Source organism: Tenrec ecaudatus, chromosome 4 (assembly GCF_050624435.1).
Source record: "Tenrec ecaudatus isolate mTenEca1 chromosome 4, mTenEca1.hap1, whole genome shotgun sequence".
NCBI lineage: Eukaryota > Metazoa > Chordata > Mammalia > Afrosoricida > Tenrecidae > Tenrec > Tenrec ecaudatus.
The window spans coordinates 194,864,015-194,891,607 of NC_134533.1; the positions used below are offsets into that span (position 1 = coordinate 194,864,015).

Genomic DNA, 27,593 nt, shown 5'->3' on the forward strand with positions numbered 1-27,593 from the left:
GCTTTGGGACATCTTCAATTTCTCGGTAATTAAAATTTTTCCATCTGCATATCACAGGTTATTAATAAGTCTTCCATTCACTCATCGCTGTATGTAAACCCTATGAATATTATATTTATTCACCTGGTGTCTTATCTCTTTTCTTTACAGGTATTTGTACTCTAAATTGAGAGGATAAGCGTCAAGAAGAGGACTTCATATCTTGTTGAATCTTAGAACATTGTTTGTTGACCTAAGCAAATATCTTTGGGACTGTCAAACTGTCTTAAAAACACAATATATAGAGAAGCTTTTAAGAAATCACACCTCTTAACCGTTTTCCTGCTCATTGACAATTCCTTGATTTCTTAAAAAGTCCTCCTTGAATGTGAGAAACTGACCAACTTAAATGAAAACTCTAGGACATCGAGGAGAAGGTCCAGGAAAGACCTTCTGTTCTTTCAAAGGCATCAGAGGGCTCAGTGGTTGGTGCTGTAGGGAGATCTAATACCTACACATGAGATTTCTTTTGCTCTCTTGTCTGTGGCTTACATCTCCTTAGTTTAGGGAAAGGGATTCTTGAATATAAAAGTTACTCTGGTCCAGTGGTTTGCAACCTGTGGGCCGTGACCCCTTTGGGGGTTCCACAACCCTTTCACAGGGGTCGCCTAAGACCATTAGAGAACACATAATAGGTTTGCCCACATGCAGATACGCCCACATGAAGGCTGCGTGAAGGCTGTTACCCATGCTACATCATGCTTCAAGACAAAATTTCATTTTTTTGTCATTAGAAATAAATATTTCACAATAAAAAATCACATAGGTTTTGTGATTAATCCCTATGCTTTAATTATGTTCAATTTGTCACAATGAAAACACATCATGCACATCAGATACTTACATGATGATTCATAATTAGCAAAATTACAGTTATGAGCAGCAACAAAAATAATGTTATGGTTGGGAGTCACCACAGCATGAGGAGCTGTGTGAAAGAGTCTTGGCATGAGGGAGGTTGAGAACTGCTGTGCTAGTCCATCACACTGAACTAGAACTTCAAAGAGGCATTGATATGCTGCATTCTTTGCCCAAGAAAGGGATTGTAGAGGGGGGAAAAGGAGCCTGACTGTAGAGGAAAATAAAAGAAGCCAGTCATATAAATCTGGAGAAAGATAAGCAATGCCAGCGAAAAATGGCCGAAGATGATAAACAGGTAATTGACAAACGAGGAGCATAAACAGTCAACAAACACACTCTCAACTCTATGAGCAACCAGGAAATGCAAAGGCAAATGATATGCCACCAGGCTGACAAAAATAATACTAATATCAATATTATGTCAATATTAATATTTATATTGACAAACAGGGATATGTATTCATAACTGGTATAGTATAGGTTAGTGTCCATTGGGACAGCACTCTGGAGGGCACTTTCATGGTATTCATTAAAACCTGAAATGTGCAGTTATGCTTTCTAGTGTTTACCCTAGAATAATAGTCATGTATCTCCAATGAGAGATTACTTGCATATTATTTGTAATAGTGAAAAAGAAGAAAAAACTCAAATGTCAATTGACCAGGGGAATTGCTAAATGACTGTGGCATATTCATATTATGTAAAATTATGCCAAAGTTAAAAAGAATTAAGCAGATCTACATGCTAACATTAAATATTTGAGTCATATTGTCAAAGAAAAAAATCAATGATAGTGCACACATATACATCCAGCATCTTTGCTTAGAGGTCAGACATCACTACAGGAATACAAGAATGTTTAAGAAATGTGTATTGCTACCTTAGGCCATGTAAACACAGACCAGATAGAAGCAGAGGTGCCATACCTTGAAATGTAAATGGAATTGGCTCTAACTCCAGCCCACATTCTTTGGGAGCCACATGTATATCTTTTCCTACGTCTTTGGAAATTCTGATATACTTCTCTAGGCTGCTTGTGGTTCTAAGCTTCTGTTCCTGCTAAATTTTTTCATATGTGGATCATTTCGATGCCTTGCCTGCAATCTCTGTTTGCAAGATTATTTTTTAATTCATATATTTCTACTTTTCTAAGTACTCTAATTTTCCCCTTCAAATCAATTATGCTCATTCTATTGCATAGAATGATTTGGTACTACACCCCCTCTTGAGCCTACTTTTAACTCCTCAGAGCCAAAGAACAGTATTTTCGTAAAGCTTATTAATTCTGGCTATGAAATAGTATGACCTTTAAAACAATACATGGACATTGTATTAAATATGAATAACTATATTATTTTAATGTATAGTATAATGATTATAAAATATAATTAAATTGAATAATTAAAACTAATGAATATATTTTATTTATTAATTTTATTAATGTATACAATGTTAGTATTTACTAAACATATAAAAGAATGCATCTTAATCATACATAATACATAATTATATAGCAAGATATAATTTTATATCTCAATTAAAATTAAAATATATATCATATATGTACAATTTTCTTTTAATTTGTTTAAAATGGAACCAATACAATAAATCTGATCTCATAAATATTGCTTAGAATAACAGAGTTTATTTTTTTGGGTCAGGTAAATAATAATATAGATTCAGGACAGATAAAACAAAAATCATAAAAATAGCTTGCAAATAATGCTGAAGAATGCCTTTACTATTATTGAAGGCCTCCTGTATAAAGCTGTTCTTTGTCTTTCTCATTCCCATGGAGTTGATATCAACTCATAAAACAGGGTAGAACTGCCCCTTTGAGTTTCTGAGACCGTAACTGTTAATGAGAGTAGAAAGCTCTGTCTTGCTCCCATGGAGCAGTCACTGATTTTCAAAGCTGCTGACCTTGCCTTTAGGTACACTGAAATGGCATAGGAATTTAAAAATATTAACCTTCATTCTTCCCCCTTATCAGTCTCTAGTGGATAAAGAAGCAAAATAGGTTTTGTGGTAGTTATATAATCGTTTGTAAATTTGAGAATTACGAGTAAAGAGGTGGAGTCTAGTCTGTCCATCAGATCATAGCCAATGAGGCCTCTGTGTGGGCCTGGCCTTCTCCTGAGAATTCTGGGAAATCGGGATTTTCCTCCTTGGAGACAGGAGACACTTTCTTGCTCTGCGGATTCACTGCAAGGCATCCCTGAAAAGTCACATGGACCTAACCTGATGCAGCCCTGGAAGCTGGAGCAGGCATGTGGAGACCCCTGCCAGTGCTGAGATGCTTACACCACCACCGGATCCAAAGACTTTTTACCCACTGGCCTGTGATTGTCCTGCATTCAGCATCATTTCATGTGTTTCGTGAGTCTGATGAGAACTTTATAGATTGGTATCGGCATGTGGGCTAATATTGGACTTATGGACTTGATCTCGACTGGGCTGAGATGTTTTCTCAATATTCAATTATTCTTGTGTATAAACCTCTTTCGTATATACATATGCATGTTTATGAATTTGTTTCTCTAGTCTACCCGGACTAACATAGGTATTTATTTCTGAACTTGTTTGAATGTGCCACCAACTGAATTAATCCCAATTCATTTGGAGAATAATGAGTCCTTATTCTAAAGTTTTAAGAAGTCCTGGTGACTTGGTGGGTTACTAGTTAGGGTGCTGCTCCACAAGATAGAGGTGTGGCTTTCTCCCACAAAATGTGACAGTCTCAGAATCCCAGAGGAGTCTGACTCTGATCTATAGGGTAGCTATGAGTTGAAATCAACTAGATGCCAATGAGTTTTATTTGATGGAAAATAGTCAACTCCCACCCACCCCCCCACACACAAAACCCCAAACCAAACAACCAACAAATGACAAGTTCCTTATGAAATATAAAAAATAGGTCAAATATATAGACAGCTACTTTTTGAGTCTAGTGAATCTTTAAAGAACAATTATACTAATCCACAAGTTCAGAGACCCCATAAACCTGAGCATGAGAAATTTTAAATTTTCACAACACAAAATTTCAGAATGTCAAAGAAAAATGTCTAAATTAACAATTAGACCAACAGTACATTTCACACCAGCAGCAGCAGAAGCCAGAAAACAACAGAATAGTATGTTCAATATCCTGAAAGGAAAAAAAAAAGGCAGGCAGGCAATTGTATATAGACCTAAAATTAATTACACAGTCAGCAGAAGTATCATGAAATAATGGGAGCAAAATAAAAATATTTCCAATGAAATCAACAAAACCCAGAGCACTTACCATATCACATCCTCCACAGGGAATTCTAAAGCATTTAATTCAAGTACAAGGATAATGATCCAGAACGCGGGCCTGAGATGTGCAAAAAAGGTAAACAAAGCTGTCATATATGTGACAAGTCTACAAAAAACATAATGCCCAATTTATAGCACTAAAATAGCTAATAATAATAGTTTATACATTTTAAAGGCGTTCCTGGGTGGTATAAATGGTCAATGCGTTTGGTTGCTAACTGAAAGGTTGGCAGTCCAAGTCCAGCCAGATGCACCTCCAAAGAAACACCTGGAGAGCTCTTTTCAAAAATCAGCCATTGAAAAGCCTGTGGTGCACAGTCTATTCTGACACACAGTCAGAATCAATGTCAACACATTAATTGGAAGGGCTGGATAGAGTCAAAAGATTTTACGGCCCTTGAATTGTTCAAGAATGAAGTGAATAGCTTTAGACCCTTGGTTCCCAACCTTTTTAATGCCGCGACCCTTTAATACAGTTCCTCATGTTGTGGTGACCCCCCGCAACCACAAAATTATCTTTGTTTTTACTTGGTAACTAATTTTGCTACTGTTATGAACTGGGTGACCCTGTGAAAGGGTCATTTGACCTTCAAAGGGGTCATGACCCACAGGTTGAGAACCGCTGTTTTAGAATTTAATTTTACATGCTAAAGTAACTAGATTTAAAAAAACCTGTTAAAATAAACCAATAATATATATTTTTTTGAAAAACTTAAAATATATTACCAGGGAAAAAAGAGTTGCTGATCCAAGGGCTCAAGTAGAAAGAAAATGTTTTGGAAATGTTGATGGCAACATATGAGTAAGTGGGCTTAATACAATTGAATGACGGATTGTCATAAGATTTCTAAGAGCCCTCAATAAAATGAATATACATATGTATATTTTACCTCAAATAAGTTGAGAGGGAAAAAAAAGTCCTGAGAAAAAGAAAATACACAACACAATCTAAAAGAAGCCTCTCCAGTTCATTATCCTAAATTCTTGACATTCTAGTCTTCTTTGCTGTCTGCAGTTCTCATTCATGCCCAACAGTATTTTATAATTGCTTATTGCTAACTTTCCAGAGGGCCCTTCTCTTACTAAAACCTCTTTCAGCCTAAGTTGTGGAAACATCACTGCAGGTTGGTCTTATACGTCCCTGATCTGCACTGAAATTCCAGAGGCATCATGTCTGGGGGTTTTGTTTGTTTGTTTTGTCAATTTCTTAGATTTGGAATTCTAATGACCACAAATAGTATAGTATAAATATAATCTTAAAATTCTTCCAAAAGAATGGTATAGGGTTTCAAAATTTTATTAAATATACAGGCATACTTTGTTTTATTGTGCTTTCCTTTAAAGGGTGCTTCATTGATACTGTGATTTTTTTCCCAATTGAAGATTTGTGGCAACCCTCTGCCAACAAGTGTATTGACACCCCATTTTCTAATAACTATATTTGCTTTGCCTATACCTATGTCACATTTTGGTAATTATCACAATATTTCAAAGTTTTCCATAATGCTATTGCACACTTAACAGACTACACTATACAAGGCTGATGGGATTGTAGAATTGTACAACCCCTATGGAAAACTATATGGCGCATCCTTAAACAATTACAAATACCTCATGATGCAATCTCTCTACTAGGTATATACCCTAAAGAAATAAAGAACAAAACGTGAACAGATATAGGCACACCTATTTTATCACGCCAATTTCTAGAACAGCAAAAAAGTGGAAACACGCTAAAACCCCGTTTGTGGAGGGATAAGCAAACTCTGGTACATACCAACAAAGCCAAGTCTGTCAAACACCCCATAACATGGACAAAATTGGAGGACATGATGCTCACCAACATTAGTCAATTTCATAGAGATCAATATTTTATGACCTCATTATTATATAGGGAAAAATGTTTTTCACCCCAAAGGAAGAGACTCTGAAGTCTGTGACAGGCCCAGGGGGAAGGTGAGGTACAGAGAGCTTGCTATGCAACTACGTATCGTGTGTTTCTCTTTGTAGGTGTTATTCCATAACTAAAAGGGGGAAATAATAATAAATAAAATTTAAATTTTAAAAAGGTAAAAAAAGCCTTAAAAACTCTTCTGATGCCTGACCCAACGACTGACTATAACAGAAAGAAAAGTACAATTTAAACTTACCAATAAAAGATATTGCTATCATTTGAAAATAACATTTATATGCACTAGGAAGTGACAACAACAATCCTATGTTCGCATTCTGGAGACATTTGCTTTATTGTGGTGGTCTGGAGCTGAACCTGCAGTATCTCACGAGATCTGCCTGTAAACTCCCCACAGCCGTTGAGCCTATTCCGACTCTAATAGTGACTCTATAATACGAAGTGGAATTGCCCCAGAGGTTTTCCAAGGCTGTAATCTTTACGGAATGAAAAGATAATGGAATCTTTCCAGGAATTTCTGTGAAGTCGCTTCATATTTATTTAGAAATCTTAATCAAAAATATCTTTTTCTAGCTGTTTGTCCAGTGGGTGTATTTTTTTCCATTTTCTCTAGTGCAGACTTTTCCTGAGGATGCCTTTCAGGACCAGCAGCTTTTTGGAAGGTGTACCCAGTTACAGCTCCCGCCCGGAGCTGCTGCCCTCATAAGCCCACCTTGAGCGATAGAGCCCAACACTAACTTGCCCCCTCTGGAATAAGCAACCAGCTCGCTTTGCACAGGACTGGCAGTTTCCAGGGAAATGGGATTGTTCAGTGTTTAAAGACCTGAGTCACCCCGTTCCACCTAGTCCTACACCCGGGGCCAAAAAAGAATCCGTTTGGGAATTCATTGCTCATTGCTCTGGTTTTCAGGGCATTTAAATTTTGGGGCAATTTGAAATTTCCTTTAGTTTCTCAGGGGTTTAGCTACCTATTAAGTATCCATAATAAAAAAAGGTTAGTTTTTATTGTTATCCAACATTGCTAGACTACATAAACACCCACCACACTGCTAGTTCAGAACGCAGCGCGTCATGCTTTCCGTGAGCATAAAAAGTGGAGGTTTGCGCTGAGTCACAGGTGTTGCCCTGTGGGTGGGGGTTCTAGAGAGGTTCCCCAGGAATGTGAATTGCTCCAGCAACCGCCAGGCAGTTGCATCGTTGCTCCACTCTCTCCCTCTGTTCTTGAGAATGTTCTAGAACTCTCTGGGCAGGCCTAGAAGGTAAGCCCCGGAGGGCCCAGGTTTGCCCGTGTGGTTCTCGCCGGCAGCGCCAGCATCTAGCAACCAAGGCAGTCCTGAAAGAATGGACGTACCAACTGTCCCCTCCAACCCCATTTCCCTCACACTTGGCCAGGACACGTCTGTAGTTGTGGCCTTTGAGGTCCCTCTTTTTCATAAACCTGTTCCTACCCGGCGTCTATTTCTAATGCCGTGCAAGTACAATTTTGATTGCGCTACTAGGATGCCGCGAGGCGCCATTTTGAAAGTGGAACCTAGAGACCGTCACTAAAAATAGGCAAAGCAAGTGGATTTACTTCAGAGAGTCTCCAGAGGCATTCCGGCAGGGACATGGCCGTGGGTCCAACTGTTGGTGGGCGGCAGCAGGTGCCTCGCACGGCACGCAGCGTCGTCCAGCGCGCACCCCCTGCGCGCACCCCGGCCGGGCCGTCGGCCCCCGCGAGCCCCCTCGAGGGTGGAGGGCGGGGGCGCTGTCCCCCATTGGCTGAGGCAGACGCGACGAGCCGAGTACCCGGAGCAGGAGTCACCTTCGGGAGCCCCGTGGGTCCGCCTCAGTCCGCCTGCCGCCCTCGACCAGCTCGCCCGCTCTTGGGGGGTCTCCTCAGCCGGGCTGCTTGCTTGACTTTCTTTCCCCACCCGACCCTGTTTGGACCCCGAAAGCCGGGCAGCCTAGCCGGAGCCACCCCAAGCGCAAGCCCGCTCCTCCTCGAGCCCACGCCCGCACCCACGCCGAGGCGCCATCATGGTGAGTTGAGCGGGAGGCCTGAGGGGATCCCCGGGGGCGGCCGGAGTTGCGTGGAGGAGTGTGGTTCAGGGTAGAGGGGCTGGAAATGGGGTGCTCCGAGGTTTCCTGCTCTGGGGGCGCCGTCAGGGCATGGCAGGCCTCGGCCTGCCCACGGGGGTCGGGGTGCGGCCTGCTCGGCACACGGCCTCCGGCCTCCGGGCGAGGCTGCGGCCTACACGGGCAGGCGGACACGCGCAGGCGGGCGCTGGCCTGTGGGGCGGGAGGCCGCGGAGGTGGGGTGCCCGGGCGGGCGGGCGGGAGGTGTGGAAGCGGGAAGGGGGGCTGCCCGAGGCGCCCGCTTCCCTCCCCGGGCTAGGCCACGTGCGCTCGAAGCCCCGGGCCTGCTCCGGGCTCGCCTCCTAACCCGGGGCGGGAAGGAGCTTGGGGCGAGGAGGACGGTTGTCGGCCTCGTTTGGAAGTGGGGGGCCTTCCCCCTGTCCCCCCTCCCTGGGCTTCCCGGCGGGGCCTGAGGGCCGGAGAGGCGGCGTTGGCGGTGGGCGTGGCCTCCGGCGTAGGGCGCCATCTTCTCCCGTCGGGCCTGGGAGGGTCCCCGAGGCAGGCGGGAGGGTCGGGCGGACCGCGGCGGCGTGTGGAGGGAGGGAGGGCCGCCCCGCCCGCGCCTCCCGCCTTTTGCGCCCTGCTGGGACCTCGTGGGCCGCCTCCATTTCAGCACGAGCTTGGCGCCCAGGTGGCCTTGAGGCCCGAGGGACGGTGCTTTGCTCTCGAGTTAGGAATTTTTGAAAACGTTCCCGCAGTGACCCTTCTTCCCCTCCGCGCCCAGGAGAAATTTTACAAATGTTTCCCCAAGCGGCGTACTGCCCTTTTCGGAGTTTCGATAAGGGATTAAAATTGGTTAACCGCCTCCGCGAGCTAGATCTCTGAACCCGAGACCAAGCCGTAAGTCACAGCGGTGTCGAACGAGCGCTTCATACTTACTTCCAATTCTAATTTTTCCCTCCCTTCTTAAAAGTAAAGGGAGGAAATTGATGAGCAATTTATTTGTAGATATCTTAAATGACAGATTAGAATAGCGTATCCATGCTAATTTATGTAGGGCCATACACTTATTCACATTGTTTATTATATAACAATTGATTATAAATAGAATAATTTTTCCTCCATTTTTAGAGGTAAAGGGAGAAAATGCTGATATTTATTAAATTTTTGATGAACAAAGCCTGTTTACGAATTCGAAAAAAAAAACGACTTAAGAAAGTAGAGATCCACCTATAAGCCACAAATGGTGTACATCTTTCCAGATGTGTTTTTATGCTCATGTTATATGTTGATAAGGTAAATTTTATTTTACAGAAGTTGTATCACTATATAAAACATTTTACAACCTGTTTCAATATATCAATATGGTGTGCATTGTTTCAAAGATAAATTTAAAGTAATTTTGATTATAAAATGCTAGCATGGAAGATTATATACCATGACTTATTTTACCAAAATCTTTCTTATGAATCTTTTGTTTTTAGCTTTATAACAATGCTAGTCATACAGTAAATACCCTAGTGCAAATACTGTGGCGTTTTGTTGTAATTCCTTGTTATAAATTGTCAGAAATGAAATGCTTTGTGAAAGGGCTAGTTGTGATTTATACACACACGTGCTACTCTTGGGGTGTACCAAGTTTCATTACCACTTACGGTGTGCAGTGATTGCCACATGGGTTCCAAGAGAGATCATATATACATTTTTACGTTGCCAGTCTGTTAATTGGAAATAAATTTAATGATTGATACTCATTATTTTTTATCTTTGGTTTGAGGAGCACTGGAGATGGAAATAGAGTCTCAATTAGGTATTCACTTTGTAAAATGCATTGAGATCATCCCCCTTCCCCATTTTCTCTGAAAGTTTGCCTTTTATTTTAATAAAAAGTGAATTATCTTTTTCTTTCACCACCACTTAACTACCAGTGTTTGTATGGCTTGGTGAGGCTGTCTGTATGTGCCACCCCCAACCCACCCACCCCCACACACACATTAGCAGTGCTTATCTGTTTCTTTTAAAGACTGAAAAAAATTACTGGTGAAATTGAACCAGACATCTTTTGAGAATTTTATGTAGTAATTATTGATTAATCTTGATAAATATTCTTTTCCTAAAATAGCTTTGACTTTTCTAGAAAGGTCTCCCATTTTATCAATATCCCCAAGTTTATTCTCATAGAGCTTATTCTTCTTTGGTGTGACGAATGCATATTTTGTTCTGTTTCTTGTTCTTGTCTAGCTTTGCCAAGATGTTTGTTTATTTTAGGACTTCATCACTCCTGTCCCAAGAACCAATTTTTGAATTTCTTTATAGATTTATTCTGATTTTCAGTTCCCTATTTCCTTAAATATAGTTTTTATGTGTATTAATTTCTTCCTCTTGCTGTGATGATGAGAAAATAAAAAGCTTTTAATTTTTTTTGGGGGGGGTGTCAATATACATAGATCTCAGTTTGCTTACATGTAGACACGGTGACTCAGCAAAATGATATTATCGATGGAACTGACAATCCCAGAAGTTATACTTTAAAATTGATTTTCAAATTTCAACTTTTTGTTAACCTGTTATTCAAATAAAATTGACATACAAGAGGGCTTTAAAAAGTTCATGGGAAATGGAATTAAAAAATAGAAAATTTCCATGAATTTAGTGAAGCTTTCACATACTACCATAAATAATGATGAGAATTGTGTGTATGGGGACCTCTAGACTATACCCCATGTAAATAATTTCCCAGCACTTTTTTCATTTTAAAATCTACCAACTTACTTGAGAGTATCACTAAGAAAAATAATTATTTTTTTGTATTAAGTCCATTTTATATTCTATATTATCCCTGGTGGCATAGCGATTAAATAAAGTGCTTGGCTGCTAACGAAAATGTCAGCCCTACGAACCCCACCAGTTTTGTGGGAGAAAGAATATATTTTCTTCTAGTAAGATTTAAAACCTTGAAGATCTAATGTGTAGGTCCTACTCTGGCCCATAGGATCACTATAGCTGGAACTGACTCAGTGGCAACAGGTGTGAGTTTAAGATACATTCCTAATTTTTGCATCAAACTCTTTACTAAGCCTAAGCATTTAGTAGAGCGTATTTGGCTGTAGTTTAAAATGAACCAAATTATAATTACATATAAATACATAAGTATAGTATACATACATACATACATACAGTATGTATTTAAATATACTCGTATCGCTGCTATTCACTCTGGTTACAAAAAGAAGTCCAAGCATTCCCCAGGTAATAAATGACTGGCTTCCAGATAACTAATGCAAGACTTCAAACTGATATCTGTCATGGCCAAGGAATCAAAATAGACTAGAACTTTTACAATTTGGGTGCTTGATCATGGTAACCAGAGCGGGAAAATTAAGGGTCCAAGCCCGTGAAATGGGAGAATATGAAGAAGTATGTACAGTGGGTCCTTTAAGGAGCCTGTAGGGGAAGTTGGAATATTGGCAGAACTAAGGAGCGCCACACTATTCACATTGTGTGTTTGGTGGCCATCTTTGAAGTTCTCCTTTAATGTTAAGCAAGTTTGGCATCAGTTAAATCATTGAACCACTCCCTACTTGGAACAACTTAATCATCAGATTACTTTACTTCCTGCATGTACAGCTTTAAAATAATGGGAAAGACTTTGACTAAAGTAGTAAGTCTCAAGAGCGGTATGCACCTGTCCAATGGACATAAAAATTTGACTTGTGAAATAGTTCCGGTTAGTAAGCCTGATAATTGCTTGTAGTATTACTGTGTAAGCTTAGAGCACCACCTGCTGGCAAGCTAGTAAGACATAATGTCATCTTTATGACTTGGTGAATGTCATATTTAATATCTGTTAAGTGGGCAACCAGATTTTAAAGTTTAAAGTCAAAGTCATAATTCCTAATATAACTAACAGCTCCCCCCTTTCCCAAATTACTCTCAGGAATCCACTTTATTTTGTCAATAGAATATGAGAGCGTTCCTACCACTTTTGTTTTTCCATACAAAGGAACTAATTTTGAAAACATTGCATTGAACAACGAAAAGCAAGTTCTTCCTATAGAATAATATTTCTCTTTTATGTTGACCTAGGAACCCTGGTGATGTAGTGATTATGTCTTGGGTTGCAATTGACCTTTTGAAACCACCAGCAACTCCCTGGGGGAAAGACTGGGTGGGTTTTCTATTCCTGTAAACTGTCACAGTCTCAGAAACCTATAGGGGGTCACTATGCTCCAGTAATGATTGAAATGTTGAACTAGAACAATTTTTATTGTGGGAGGCATTGTAAAATTTCTGGCATCTACCCACTAGAGGCCAGTAGCACTCCTCTCAGTTGTGACCCAAAATGTCACAGACATTACAAGTGCACCTGGGGTAGAGAAAGTACACCATCACCGTCCCCATTAATCTGGCATGGTTTTCAGTCTGGACGTTTCACTACTAGTTTAAAATACCTTCATCCACTTAGAGTGTATAGATAAGTATTATCAAAGATAATTTATCAAATAAAATCCAATGTGCATCTATAAATCAAGGAGTAAATTGAGAAGGTATGTATAAAGTTTGTTTGAGCTATAGGACCACATGTGTTTTGGATTTTTGAGGTGAGAAGAAATTGTTATATTGTACATGTAAACTCAAAACTCAACTGCCATGAAGTTGATTTTGACACAAGCACACCTGTAGGAAGGTGTAGAACTTCCCCATGTGGGTTCCAGAGGCTGTAAATCTTCATGGGAACAGAAAGCCTCATCTTTGTCCAGCAGAGCACATGATGGATTCTCACTGCTGCTGGCCTTGTGACGAGCATAACTCACTATGTTACATACACACACACGCACAATCTCATTGCCATCAAGTCCATTATAATCCATAGCTCCTTAAATGGTATATACAAAAAAAAAAACCCTAAACTCCCTGTCCGTACGTCGATTCTGACTCACAGTGATCCTATAGGAGGGATAGAAGTGTCCCTGTGGGTTTCTGAGACCAACTTTTAATTTTTTACTGGAATGTAAAACCTTATCTTTCTATCTAAACTGTATATACAGAAGGGAAATCAAGTCATCTTCTCAGTAGCTGATGATAGGTATTTTATGTAATACATTCCCATTCAGGGAAAGAAAAATTAAAGAAGACATTTAAAAAGGAAAAATAGAAGTAATGTTTTAAATTCGGTCCTATTTTATTGCTATATCACTGTATCATGAATAAAGAAAAGAATTAGGAAGTATTTAAACAAACAATATTATAACAGAAAAATACAGGACCTTGTAAAATCTCCAAATTCATCATTAACTTCTAGTATTTAATTAACAAAAGAAGAACTCTACTTACTTTCTCGAAATTGCTATTCCTTTTAAGACCACAATGTTAACGTGTTTGAAAATCTGTCCATTTCTTTTATTTTTGTTTGCTTTCATGAGCAGTGTTATGGGAAGTAGTTTTATTTCTCTCGAAGCCTTTTGTATTTATCTCTTATAATCTATAAATATTTCACAATAGAATTTTAGATGAATGAGTGTGCCATAAAATATTCTCTTGAAACTCTAAATAACTTTGTTAATTAAAATAGAATTTCCAAAATAAATCACCAGGTAGTAAAACTAGGAAAGAAGCTTTTTTAAAAAACCTATTGAGAATAAGTTCAAATAATAGGGTAGTAGCTTATATTGGCATTGAACTTTATATTTGACAAAATGAATTCTCAGATGTTATTTCATTTCATTCTCAAAACAATTGCCCAGAGATACACCGCCATATAATCTAGAAAGGGACATGAACCTGAATATTCTGACTAAGTCACTTTGTTTCACTATGTTGTACTGCCTCTTCCAACATACATATTACTAGTAAATTTTGTTTCAGAATTTTCTTTGGGAACATTAAAAACAGTTTCTGACCAGGGTCCAGTTAAAAATATGTGCTTTGTATGTATTGGGTTTTTTGGCTTTGTGTATTTTTTTGTAATATGAAAAAGATGGTATCATTTATCATCAGTCTATGAAAATTAGTATTGTTGGTTGGACTGATTTAGTGATACTCAGAAAGAAAAATGTTATTTCAAAAGATGTTTTTGAATACCCTACCATTAGAAAAGAGGGTTACAAGCTCTTTTTAAAAATTATATGTTAGCAGGAGCTGTGATATATGAGCAAATAATGTTTTCACGATCCATTTCTAAAGTAAAGCAAGTATATTCAGAGGGGGGTGTTTTAGCTACAATAGTACATGATAATTTTGGTGAACACAAAGATAAAACAAAATGATTTATAAAACTCGGGTACTTATTTTTGTTTTGCTGCAGACTCTTATTTGCTTTGTAAGAAAATATTTGCCATGCCTTTTATTGTACTTAGTATGTGAAAACATGTTTATTAGCATAGACTAGAATGATTTTAATAACTTGTTTATCAATTTAAATATTCTAGATATTTGTAGGCACTTCATAGGTTCAGTAAAATCTTGCTAATATAGTTCAGTAATGTATATATGAGATGACAACTAACAGTGACACAGTTAGAAATTATAAACCCTGTTGTTAAAATTTCATGTTGAGAGCTATCCTGATTGTTTTAAATCCTGAATCCTGAACTAAACTGTAGTGATGACTGATTTACAATGAAAGTAAGGATGTAAAATTATTTTGTACCTGAAAAATAAAAATTATATTTCACATTGTCTGGTGGTTGATTTTTTTTTAAAAGTTGTTTGTTTGTTTTTGCCTGGGTTTGTGATCATGATGTCTGCTTTCTAAATTACAGTCTGCTGCAAGTGCTGAGACTCCAAACTCAACCATCTCCAGAGAGGCTAGCACCCAGTCCTCATCAACTACAACCAGCCAAGGATATGTTTTACCAGAAGGCAAAGTCATGCCAAATACGGTTTTTGTTGGTGGAATTGATGTTAGGGTATGGTACTCATTTTTTATTTTAGGATATGTTGTAAATAATGTCATCTCGGCCTTGTTTCAAGCTAAGGAGGTTTTGTACATTACGCTAATTTGGATTCGGTTTTATGTTTAACTCATAGAGACTAGAAATATTTTGACAAAGTGCTAACAGTAGTTTCAGGATACTTGGGAAAGATACTTCTGCCTTACCAAACCTTGTTTATAGTTAAATGCAAATTTTGAATGCTGAATTTTTATTCTTTAAGTTAAATTCTTTTCCATAGATGGATGAAACAGAAATTAGAGGCTTCTTTGCTAAATATGGTTCGGTAAAAGAAGTGAAGATAATCACGGATAGAACTGGTGTGTCTAAAGGGTGAGTAAAACACGCCTTCAGTATGGTATTAAGTGCCATCAAGTCAGTTCAGCCTATAGAAATTCTGTGTATAATAGAGAGCAATGCCTCCTGGTCCTGGGCCATACTCAGAATTAACAATATGCATGAGCCCATTCTTGCAGCCACTGTGTCAGTCCATATTTTCACCTTCAGTATACATTATGTAAGTTAACCTGAACCCTAGAATCTATAAAGTCACTGACTGGTGTAAATGATTAATACTCAGTTACTAACCAAATGGTTAGCACACTGTTACTAACCCAAAGAAGGCCTGGAGATCTGTTTCAGTAAACCAACCATTGAAAGCCCTGTGGAATGCAGTTCTCTAACACGCAGCGTTGTTAGGAATTGGAATAGATTGGACAGCAATCTATGAAATATCAGAGAAGAAATCTTCAAAACTGGCATTCTTATATGAATAAAATTATTCCTTTGTTTCTTTCATGTAGAGAATAAAAATTTGCTAGATTTTTATTTAATCGTTTTCCTGATGTTTGCATTTAAATATAACCTATCTTCATTTATTTAGTATAAGTGGATTAATCAGGTTTATCAAATAACTGTTTGCTCAATTGTACAGCATCTTAAGTTTTACCATCACAATAAATTAAAATTGGGTTTGTGGATGAGTCTCTGCTCATGAAAGGGGCCCTTATAAAGCCTTATTCTGATACTGATGATGGTCAGGAGAAAACACAGTATTTCCAGATAATCTGTTATATACATTTGACACATATTTAGCTTAGTTTTTATTAATCCTTTATCATTGTCATTTCTGTCCACTACTACATATTATACTAATTCTTAACCATGTTACTATATGGTGGTGACTTTACACTTTTATCTACCTTTATAGCTATGGATTTGTTTCATTTTATAATGATGTGGATGTGCAGAAAATAGTGGAAGTAAGTAATCTTGTCATGGTGAAAAATATTATTTATTCATGTAAGTATAGACTAAATTGAGCAATATATAAATTTTTGAGAAAGATGTACTTTTTCTTGAGATACCGACATAACTTGTCAGAACTTGTTTAATTTTTACCAGACACTTAACTGCATGACAGAGAGACAGGAAAGGATGAGGAGAAAATGAAAGAATATTTTTTCCCCAAAGTTCCATTTGACACCTTTCTAGCCTCCATAGTGACAAATTTTGATTTGGACTGTTCTCACAATGAATCTCACAATGTTCTCACAATGAGTTTTAGAGTACTTGAGCTTGCTGCAGTTTTTTAGTGGGCTATAATAAAAGTGCCACAAGTGGGTGGCTTTTATTGAGTAGAACTTTAATCTCTCACAATTTGAAGAGGCTAGAAGTTCCAATTTATTGCTGGCTCTAGGAGTCAGTGTTCTGTTTCTGCTCTGAGAGAGAGGCCTTTTCTTTTGCATTCTTGGTATTTGAAAAGCTCCTGGTGCTATCTTGTATCTTTCCCTATTTCTGCTCTTTTGCTTCTCTGTCTAATCTTTTCTATCTCAAAATGATTGGTTTGAAGCACACCTAACAGAAATATGACCTCATTAACGTAACCAAGAAACAGTTTTCCTAACTTTGGTCTATCTATAGGAATAGGGGTTAGGATTTATAATGCATATGGCTGGGGTGAGGGGAGGGCCAGGCAGGATTTAATGCATAACAGGGGAGTTTACTTAAACCTTAAAGGCTTAAAAATTGACTCTAATTTTGGTGTTGTTTTATTTTCAGTCACAGATAAATTTTCATGGTAAAAAGCTAAAACTGGGTCCTGCAATTAGGAAACAAAATTTGTGTAAGTAAACGAAAAAATTGTTGTTGACATAAGTATAGTTTTTTTAGAGAATTAAAAATAGGTTTTTTTTCCCCCTCTTTTAAAAAAGGTGCTTATCATGTGCAGCCACGTCCTTTGGTTTTCAATCCTCCACCACCACCTCAGTTCCAGAGTGTCTGGAGTAATCCAAGCACCGAAACTTACATGCAGCCTCCAACTATGATGAACCCTATAACTCAATACGTTCAAGTAAGAAGTCCCTGTATATCTGGTTTTGGTTGTTGTTTTCTTTATTATGAGTAGAGATCTTATAGCTGGAAGGGCACCATAAGAGTAAGCCAGTCTCACTTCTTACTCTGGAATTCTACCCATAATTTACCTAGTAAGTAGCAATACAGTCCCTGTTCGAATACTTGAATGGTGATGTCTATTTTGTTACAATTTTTTTCATTTAATTCATAGGGGTTTTAAAAAATAACGCAACTTTTTATTGTGAATTGGGTGGCAAATTTTAGAGCAAATCCATTTTTTTTACATTTTATTAGGGGCTCATACAACTCTTATCAATTCATACATATACATACATGAATTGTATAAAGCACATCTGTACATTCTTTGCCCTAATCATTTTCAAAGCATTTGCTCTCCACTTAAACCCTTTACATCAGGTCCTCTTTTTTTCCCTTCCCTCCCCACTCCCCCCACCCTCATGAGCCCTTGATAATTTATAGATTGTTATTTTGTCATATCTTGCCCTATCCGGAGTCTCCCTTCCCCCCTTCTCTGCCGTCCATCTCCCAGGAAGGAGGTCACATGTGGATCCTTGTAATCAGTTCCCCCTTTCCAACCCATTCACCCTCCAGTCTCCCACTATCGCCCCTCACACCCCTGGTCCTGAAGGTATCATCCACCCTGGATTCCCTGTGCCTCCAGCTCCCATATGCACCAGTGTACAACCTCTGCCCTATCCAATCCTGCAAGGTAGAATTCGGATCATGGTAGTTGGGGGAAGGAAGCTTCCAGGATCTGGAGGAAAGCTGTGTTCTTCATCGGTACTACATCGCACCCTGACTGACCCATCTCCTCTCCTAAACCCCTCTGTGAGGGGCTCTCCAGTGGCCGACAAATGGACTTTGGGTCTCCACTCTGCACTTCCCCCTTCATTCACTATGGTATATATGTGTGTGTGTGTGTATGTATGTATGTGTATAAGGCATCATACAAATATATCACGAGGTGCCAAAGGGACCAGGTATAAGGCATCATACAAATATATATGTATATATATACATATATATTTGTATGATGCCTTATACCTGGTCCCTTTGGCACCTCGTGATCTCACCAGCTGGTGTGCTTCTTCCATGTGGGCTTTATTGCTTCTGAGCTACATGGCCACTTGTTCACCTTCAAGCCTTTAAGACCCCAGACACTAACTCTTTTGATAGCCAGGCACCATCAACTTTCTTCACCACATTAGAGCAAATCCATTTTTACTCAACAGTTCATACAGATTGTTTCTTGTTGGTGACAATGTAATATCTCTTGTCCCACCTCCTCTGTGTTTCCTTTTTCCATCTCTTCTTTCTTAACCTTAAAAAAAAATCATTTTATCGGGGCCTTACACAGCTCAACACAATCCATACATACACATCATTGTATCAAGCACATTTGTACATTTGTTGCCCTTATCATTTTCAAAACATTTTCTTTCTACTTGGTATCAGCTCATTTTTTTCTCTCCCTCCCCACCCTCCCTCCTTCACGAACTCTTGTTAATTTATAAATTGTTATTATTTTTTCATGTTTTACACTGTTCGATGTCTCCCTTCACCCACTTTTCTGTTGTCTCTCCCCCAGGAAGGGGTTATATGTAGATCATTGTGATTGGTTCCCCTTTGCTCCCCCCACCTTGCCCTTATCCTTCTGGTATCACTACTCACATTATTGGTCCTGAGGGGTTTATCTGCCCTGGATTCTCTGTGTTATGAGCTCTTATCTGTACCAGTGTACATGGTCTGGTCTATCCGGATTTGTAAGGTAGAATTGGAATCATAATAGTCGGGGGTGGGGGGCGGTGGAGGGGTGGGGAATCATTAAAGAACTAGAGGAAAGTTGTATGTTTCATCGATGCTATACTGCACCCTGACTGGCTTGTCTCTTCCTTGTGACCCTTCTGTAAGGGGATGTCCAGTTATCTACATATGGGCTTTGTGTCTCCTCTTCCGCACTCCCCCTCATTCACATTCTTTGTTTTGGGTCTTTGATGCCTGAAACCTGATCCCATTGATATCTCGTGACCACACAGGCTAGTGTGTTTCTTCCATGTGGGCTTTGTTTCTTCTCAGCTAGATGGCTGCTTGTTTATCTTTAAGCCTTTAAGACACTAGACGCTCTTATCTTTTGATAACTGGGCACCATCAGCTTTCTTCACCACATTTGCTATGCACCCGTTTTGTCTTCAGCCATCCTGTCGGGAAGGTGAGCATCATAGAATGCCACGTTATTAGAACAAATTGTTCTTGCGTTGAGGGAGGACTTGCGTAGAGGCCCAATATCAGTCTGCTACCTTGATACTTAATATATTCATACTGTTAGAAATTTAAGAAGGGTCTTCTTTAAACTAAGTTAAGACCTATTTCTATATAACTTGCTGTAAACCTCTATCTCTAGTCACCTTGAACCAATGCCTTCTCCTTCTTTTCTCCATCTTCCTAAAATATTTGAAGGCAACTCTATGTGTCTGCATGTCTTCTATAAATTTAGCATTTCTCTCAGCTTTTTTTATTTGCAGTGATTTTCAGATGATGCTTCATATATATAGCTGACTTCTGGGTATATTTTAGTTCTAGAATGGATAGATGAATTTGACTATATTTTTAAACTTCTGGCATATAATTTGTGTGAAGTGGAATTTGACATATTTCCAACTGATAAGAAATAATCTTTATTTCCATCTTTATATTAGTTAACTTTCTATTCTTTAACTTAAAATACATTTTCTTTGCAAGAAAATATAACAATAATGAAATAGTTTAGTAATGTCTTTTGTTTGAGTTTACATTTCTCACCTACCTGCCATGTAAGAAAGTTTTTCTTACTTCCTTTTAACATGGGTAGAAGAAAAATCTTACTTGTTTGTAAAAATTTACTGGAAGCCATTACCTATTCTGGATATATTAATGCAAGGTGCTGCCTGTATGTTTATGTATCAGTAAATATTCAGACTTGTAAAATTGTCTTTTCTCATTTTGGAGCATATGTATTGATTTTTAAACATTAAGTACAGAGAGGCCAAAATCTGTGAGAGGACTACACATTTCCTTATTAGTAAAATATAAATCTGCCTGAAGATGTTTTTACAAAGAAACAGCAGATATAACATATTAACATGGAAAGCTGACATAATAAAAGTCCCTAACAAATACGAGCAGGAAGTTCCAAGTTGAGATAAATAAGTTAAAGTTAGCTTGGTAAAAATCAGTCACTTTCCTCAGCAGTTATTCTTTACTTTTCCTTACTTAAAAAGCCTACCTTTTTTCTTCATGAAGTCAGATTTGCTCTATTAGAATTCTGCCTTATTGCATATGAAGAAATGATTTTATTTTACTTTGTCATCTATTGCAATATTAGGAATGATATATATTTTAATTTACCTTGTTAATTTTATTTCAGGCTTACCCTCCTTATCCAAGTTCACCCGTTCAAGTCATCACTGGATATCAATTGCCAGTATATAATTATCAGGTAAATTAGGAGAAAACAAAATGATTTATGTTGGGATATTATTGAGTGCCTTAATTAACATGTGTGAATTTCCCAAATAGTTTTAAATTTATACTAATGAGTTACACCTAAAATTTAAGTAATAAAAGAGAATTAGTTTAAGATTGACTTCTTTTTTTTCAATTTTATTTATTTAAATCATTTTATTGGGGCTCATACATTTCTTATCACAATTCATGCATACATCCATTGTGTCAAGCACATTTGTACATTTGCTCCCATCATTCTCAAAACATTGCTTTCTGCTTGGGCCCTTGGTATCAGCTCCAGCTCCTCATTTTTCCTCCTCCCTCTCCACTCACCCATCCCTCATGAGCCCTAGATAATTTATAAATTATTATTATTTTGTCATATTGTACACTGTCCGACATCTCCCTTCACCCACTTTTCTGTTCTCCATCCCCCAGGGGGGAGGTTATATGTACATCCTTGTAATCAGTTCCCCCTTTCCACGCCACCCTCTCTCCATCCTCCCGGTATCGTCACTCTCAGCACTGGTCCATTAGGACCTTTTTTATCAATTAGAAATAAAAGAATGGTATTTTAACAGATATGTACTTACTAGTATTAGTAAGAATTTTTTCTCCAAAACTATTTTCTAAGATTTGACGTGGTTGGGTGTGGTATATTTCAGTAGGGTCTCTGAATCTGACTCAACTATGACAGTGGGTTCTGATGTCAACTTGTATCTTTCCATTTTTGCTGTTTAATAGTTAGGATATCCAGACTGATAGTTTTAAATTTTGTAGGAGGATGGATTGAAATAAAATGGTTAAATTCATAGAGCATTGGATTCTACGTATATTCAATAGTATTTATTTTCATAGCTACTCCAAGATAGTAGTTCTCTGAATCTGTAGTTGTGACCATATCTGTGACCTATGACCATGTTATAAAAATATTCAGAAAACTATTATTATCCTTTGTTTTCCTGAAAGTCATCTTCAGAGAATTCAGAAAAATACATGGCATATAGATGAGAATAACCTTAAAGAACCTAAGATCTTAGAAATAATAATGTACTATTTCTGTGTTCTAGTGTTACTTCTTTTATCATGGTAAAACTAAAAAGCTAGTTACAAATAACTGAACGTTATCTCATCTGATGAAATATATAGAAACCTTTAAATGCTGTTTTTGTTTGTTTGTTTGTTTTCAAGATGCCACCTCAGTGGCCTACAGGGGAACAAAGGAGCTATGTTATTCCTCCGGTAAATGGAATTAGTCAACACATATATCTCATATTCTTTATTAAGAAGTATTTCCTAGCTTAACTGTTACATATCTCTTAACTTTTGCAATGTTATCTATGCCAGAAATATGTTTTTAAGTACAATTTCGCATTATATATTGTTTTAGTAATTTTTGCTAACCTGATTATATGATCTCATAAAAAACTCTGCTTTTTGTTCTCAGTTTATTTCTGTGTACCTAAGTAATGGCTGCTATACACACAACAGGTGCTCAGATACTTGTTGGTAGAATATACAATCCAACTATTAAAAAATTAGCATTAATATTGAAGGTGCCTCTGGTTTTACTACCTATAAAAATCTGCTGAAGTGAAATTGAGAACTATTCTTGCTGTTAACACCATTAAGTAAGGAGAGGAATAAAACAAAGCATGGTGTTGCCCCTGGGACCCATGACACTGCTGCTCTTCATGACTAGGATCAGCTGTTTGAAGGATACAGCAAGCATTACAACTCCCAAGCACACTTGTGCTATATATATATATATATATATATATATATATATATATATATATATATATATATATATATAGAAATTTCTTTTTCTTAGAACCTTCTTAATTTTGATTATGTTGAAGCCTAGAATACAGTTTCAAGATAAAAGGCTGCCTTATTGCATTTTAACTACTCAGTTTGAAATAGCTTCTGAAACAATGTAATTGGATTTAAACACAAGCTACAGTTAAACTTTCAATATCAGCTCACCATTTTTTTAAAAGTTGCTTAGAAATGTATCTGTAAAGCTCTTTAATTATTCATTTATCATTTAAAATATAGGCTTATACAACAGTTAACTACTACTGTAATGAAGTTGACCCAGGAGCTGAAGTTTTGCAGAGCGAATGCTCAGTTCATGAAGCTACTCCATCCTCTGGCAATGGCCCGCAAAAGGCAAATGTCTATATTTATTTATTAATGCTTATATTTTCTTTATCTTCTTTTAAAGTTTTATTAGTGGCTTTTTGAAAAGTAATGATCTCTTACCCAAATTTTTATATAGAACCATAAACATTAAGGAGCTACTGATAAATTTAGAACACCCTTAAGACCCAGGCTTTTAATGTGGACATAAAGCTTTGGAATCATTTCATTGTTTGCTTTTACTGTATGCTGATAAATATTAGATAATACTATGGGGCAGCATAATATGACAGGTTTCCTCAGGAATTCTGTTCTAAAGCAAAACTAGGATGAATTCTATGTGTCTGATCTTTTGCCAATTTAAATATTTACTTAGCCAAATAGGAAAACACAATTTTTATGGTATGCTCTCTGTCACATGTATGGCAGCCGTTTTCAAGAGTGGTGGAGTCCCTAGTAATATCTGAGATACTAACATCGAGTTTCTTTTTGTCATTTAGAGCATGTTCTTTTTATTTATTTATTTATTTATTTTTGTCGGGAGGGTGAGCATCATAGAATGCCAATTTAATAGAAGAAAAGAAAGTATTCCTGCATTGAGGGAGTAGAGCATGTTCTTATAACAATACTTTCATCCTGTTATTTTCTTGTTTTCTTGAATAGGTGGGAATGTGGATATAACTGATGTGCTGAGAATTGACTGACTCCCATTGAATTTGTGAATTTCATCCATGTATTTCCTAGTGGGAAAAAATGTTTCGATGAAATTATGTTATCTGATCAATTATGGATGAAAACCTTTTCCTAATTTGATGCATGATTAATATTTTGAAGGAAAAATTAACAAATGTAACATAGCTTACCGTTAGTTACCATTTTTTGTTCTAGTAATATTTCTTGAAGTATTGAAGATTACTGTTTCTTATTGAACAGGAAAAAAGGAAAGAGCTCCTTAAGAAAAATACCTTAGGGTTCTGTTAAAATTTAACTTTCTTAATCAGCATTCTATCACTAAATGTTCTAAAAATTTAGCAGAAAATATGTAGTAAAAATGTATGCATGTATAAATGTGTGTATACATGGAAATTGCATAGGAATTAAAAATAAGCATATGTGTTCATGCAAGCTACCTCCCCCTCCCTCCCCAAAAGAAACCCTAACTGAGCAAAAGGAAGAATAGACATTAGAGAGCTGGAAACTTTTCTGTTTCAGAAATCAGTGGATCGAAGCATACAGACAGTGGTATCTTGCCTATTTAATCCAGAGAGTCGACTGAGAAACTCTCTTGTTACCCAAGATGATTATTTTAAGGTAGGAAAATAGATTATGCTTAAAAATATGTATTTGCTCGATTTGAAACATCTTTTTCCCCCTATGTATACCTATTTTGAGGTTACTTAAAGCATTAATTCAGTAGTTTACTAACCTCTAGTAAAGCATTATGAGTGGGTTGTACTTACCCATGTGTTTTATATGCTGTTCAACCTTTGAAACCGTAGAATTTGTACTTAGTGAAGAAACATTTAACAGACACTTAGAATTGAAAGGATTTGTGAAAGAGAATGTTGGCTTAACCAAACCATAAAAGAGAAAGAGCAGAACAGAAATGGATTGATCAGAGAACATGCAGTTAAACTGTTTGCGGGGGGATGGAGGGGTGGAAGAATAAAGAGAAACAAACTGGAAAGAAGTGGAAATTGATTATTGATGAAGTTGGAAAAGAATGTAGGAATTTTAACTTAAAAGTGCTGGTTTCTACTACTGATTCTACCACCTTGGACAAATCACATAAATCTTCATAGGTTCCAGTTTTTATAAGTCTAAAACTAGAAGGCCAAGACTATAAAATTTACAATATGATAAAGAACTAACTGATCACTCTGATTGGGTGCTTATTTTAGTAAAGGGAAAAATTGAAATAGCTTGATTGAAATAATCACATACCACACAATTCACCCTTAAATTGTACAATTCAGTGGTTTGTAGTATATTCCCAGAGATTTGTAACCACCACAATTTTAGAAAATTTTCATCACTCAAAAAAAGAAACCCTTTGCTCATTGACGGTCACTTCCCTAGCAGACACTTTCATTTTCCCCCAAACCCTCTAGCCCTAGGCAATTACTGAAACACTTTTTGTCTACAGATTTGTTTATTCTAGACATTTCATATAAACAGAACCCTACAATAAGTGATTTTTAGTGACTATATCCTTTCACTTGGAGCTGTGGTGGTGGTGTGGTTATTCATCGATCTGTGATCTGTATGGTCAGCTGTTCAAAACCACCAGCAGTTCCTCAGGAGAAGGGCTGGGTTTTTTACTTCCATTGACAGTTACAGCCTCAGAAACCTATAGGGTGTCAGTATGAGCCAGCATTGACTCTATGGCAGTGAGTTTGTTTTTTTTGGTTTGAGTATCCTTTCACTTCGCACAATATTTTCAAGATTTGTCCATGTGATAGCATGTGTCAGTACTTTATTTCTTTTGTTTTAAATGTATATACTACATTTTGTTGATCTGTTTATCAGTTGATAGACATTTGAGTTGTTTCCACTTTTATAATAACAACACTGCTGTGACCATTCATGCACAAATTTACGTCCACATAGAGGTATACCTGGGAATGGAATTGCTGAGTTATATGGTAACTCTATCCTTAATCTTTGGGAAACTGCCAGACTTGTGCAAAGCAGCGGCATCATTTTTCATTCAGATACTTTTGTATCCGTGTTTTATGTCTTAAAACAGGGGAAGGAAAATACCTTTTTTTCTGTATATGAATGGACATATGATGAAACATAGAAAGTCTTTGTGAAGGGTATATTAAGGACCAGCCTTAGCTGTAATGTAGAAGAGTAGAGGCAGCTGTAGCACAATTGAGTTCTCACTGCTCCAATGTTCATTTAAAGCTGATGTTACTCTGTTTACTCTGTTACTGTCTCAGTCTACATGGATAGTACAGTTTAGAAAGGAAAGAAATGGGTTTGTTTGTTAGCTTACCATGCTCAAAGTGTGAATAGTTAGCCCTTAAAGTTGGCCTAGAAATTATAAAGTCGTTAAACTTGAGTTTTCTCCTGGTATTGGACAAGAACCTTCCTTCTGACTTCCCAGAGGATTCTGCTCGCTCTGAGTTAAGCTTTAGAAATTGTCAACCTGTATGTAGCTTTCTGATGTTCAGACCCATTAGCTACATGGGTCACCATTTTAATTGAATGTGAAATCACTAAGGCTTAGTTTACAGTCTTTCACAGGAAAGTCCGTATACACTCTGTTGTCCAGCTTATTTATACTGTTAGGTTTTCCCTGAAGATATTTCACTTTGTTTCCACTTTTCTAGGCTCTATCCAAATCAATTACTTTCCCAGAAGTAAACCTTCTGTATGTGACCATATAAAACCCCACTGCCATTGAGTTGATTCAGACTTACAGCAATCTTTAGATCAGAATAGATTTGCGTTTGAGGGTTTCTAAGGCTGTAAACCTTTATGGGAGTAAAATGATTAATCTTTCTCCCACAGAGCAATTAGGGGTTTGTAGAGCAATTGGGGGTTTGAATGGCTGACCTTGCAGCTAGCAGCCCGCTGTGCCACCAGGGCTCCTTTCTTCATATGAAAGCTGAATGTAAACCTTATTACAGAATAACAAACCAGTTGTTACTAGATTATACAATGCTGCTTCTCTTTATAAGGAGCTATGGTGGCATAGTAGAAGTTACAACCACAAGGTCAGTGATTCAGACCCACCAGCCACTCCACAGGAGAAAGATAAGGCTGTCTGTTTCCATAAAGATTTATAGTCTCAAAAATCATAAGGAGCAGTTCTCCCTCTGTCTTGTATAGGGTCCCTATGAGTTGAATTGGACTCCTATGACAGCAAATTTTGGATTCTTCTTTGCAGTGATATATGAGGGAGCTTCAAAATTTTCATAGGAAAGGTAATGGAATTTTCCATTGACTGTTTTGAAGCCTTTTCATGCTTCCATCACAAGTTAAGGTACCAGTTCCTTTAAAATGGACCAAGAATAAACATCTTTTAACCTAAAAGCATGGTATTTTTGACGGAAGTGGAGTGGAGTTCTCAAACTTTTTTCTATCAGATACACTTCAGTTGTAAAATTAATAGTTTTAAAATTTGCATACATTTCTCATCAGTTAACCTTTGGAACCTCATTGCTAAAGCATGGATAATGTACATAAAATGATACTAAATTTCCTGAATTTAGTGGGATTTCTTTAAAAACTATTGGATGAAACTAGTCTGGTACATTTGCTAACCCCAACATTCAGGAAGGCTTCCTCAAGGAGTCACCTTTTTTCTCACCGTTTATACAGTTTGTGAACCCCAAATAAAGGCTTAAAAGTATGTTGCATCTTTATTAGCTCATCGGGATAATGTCAAGGAACTAAGAAGGATTCTGTTTGTCTCTTTTTAGGATAAAAGAGTGCATCACTTTAGAAGAAGTCGGGCCATGCTTAAGTCTGTCTGA

General features: G+C 37.5%; 1 protein-coding gene across 1 annotated transcript; it reads left to right on the forward strand.

The window, feature by feature from the left end:
• The first annotated feature begins 1,174 nt into the window (after positions 1 to 1,174).
• On the forward strand, positions 1,175 to 27,593 carry DAZL (deleted in azoospermia like). Its single transcript, XM_075547892.1, has 11 exons — positions 1,175 to 1,195; positions 14,932 to 15,078; positions 15,344 to 15,435; positions 16,313 to 16,364; positions 17,164 to 17,227; positions 17,316 to 17,455; positions 20,882 to 20,953; positions 22,153 to 22,203; positions 23,023 to 23,136; positions 24,319 to 24,417; positions 27,540 to 27,593. Exons 1-11 carry the CDS (start codon positions 1,175 to 1,177, stop codon positions 27,591 to 27,593), a joined length of 906 nt encoding a protein of 301 aa, XP_075404007.1.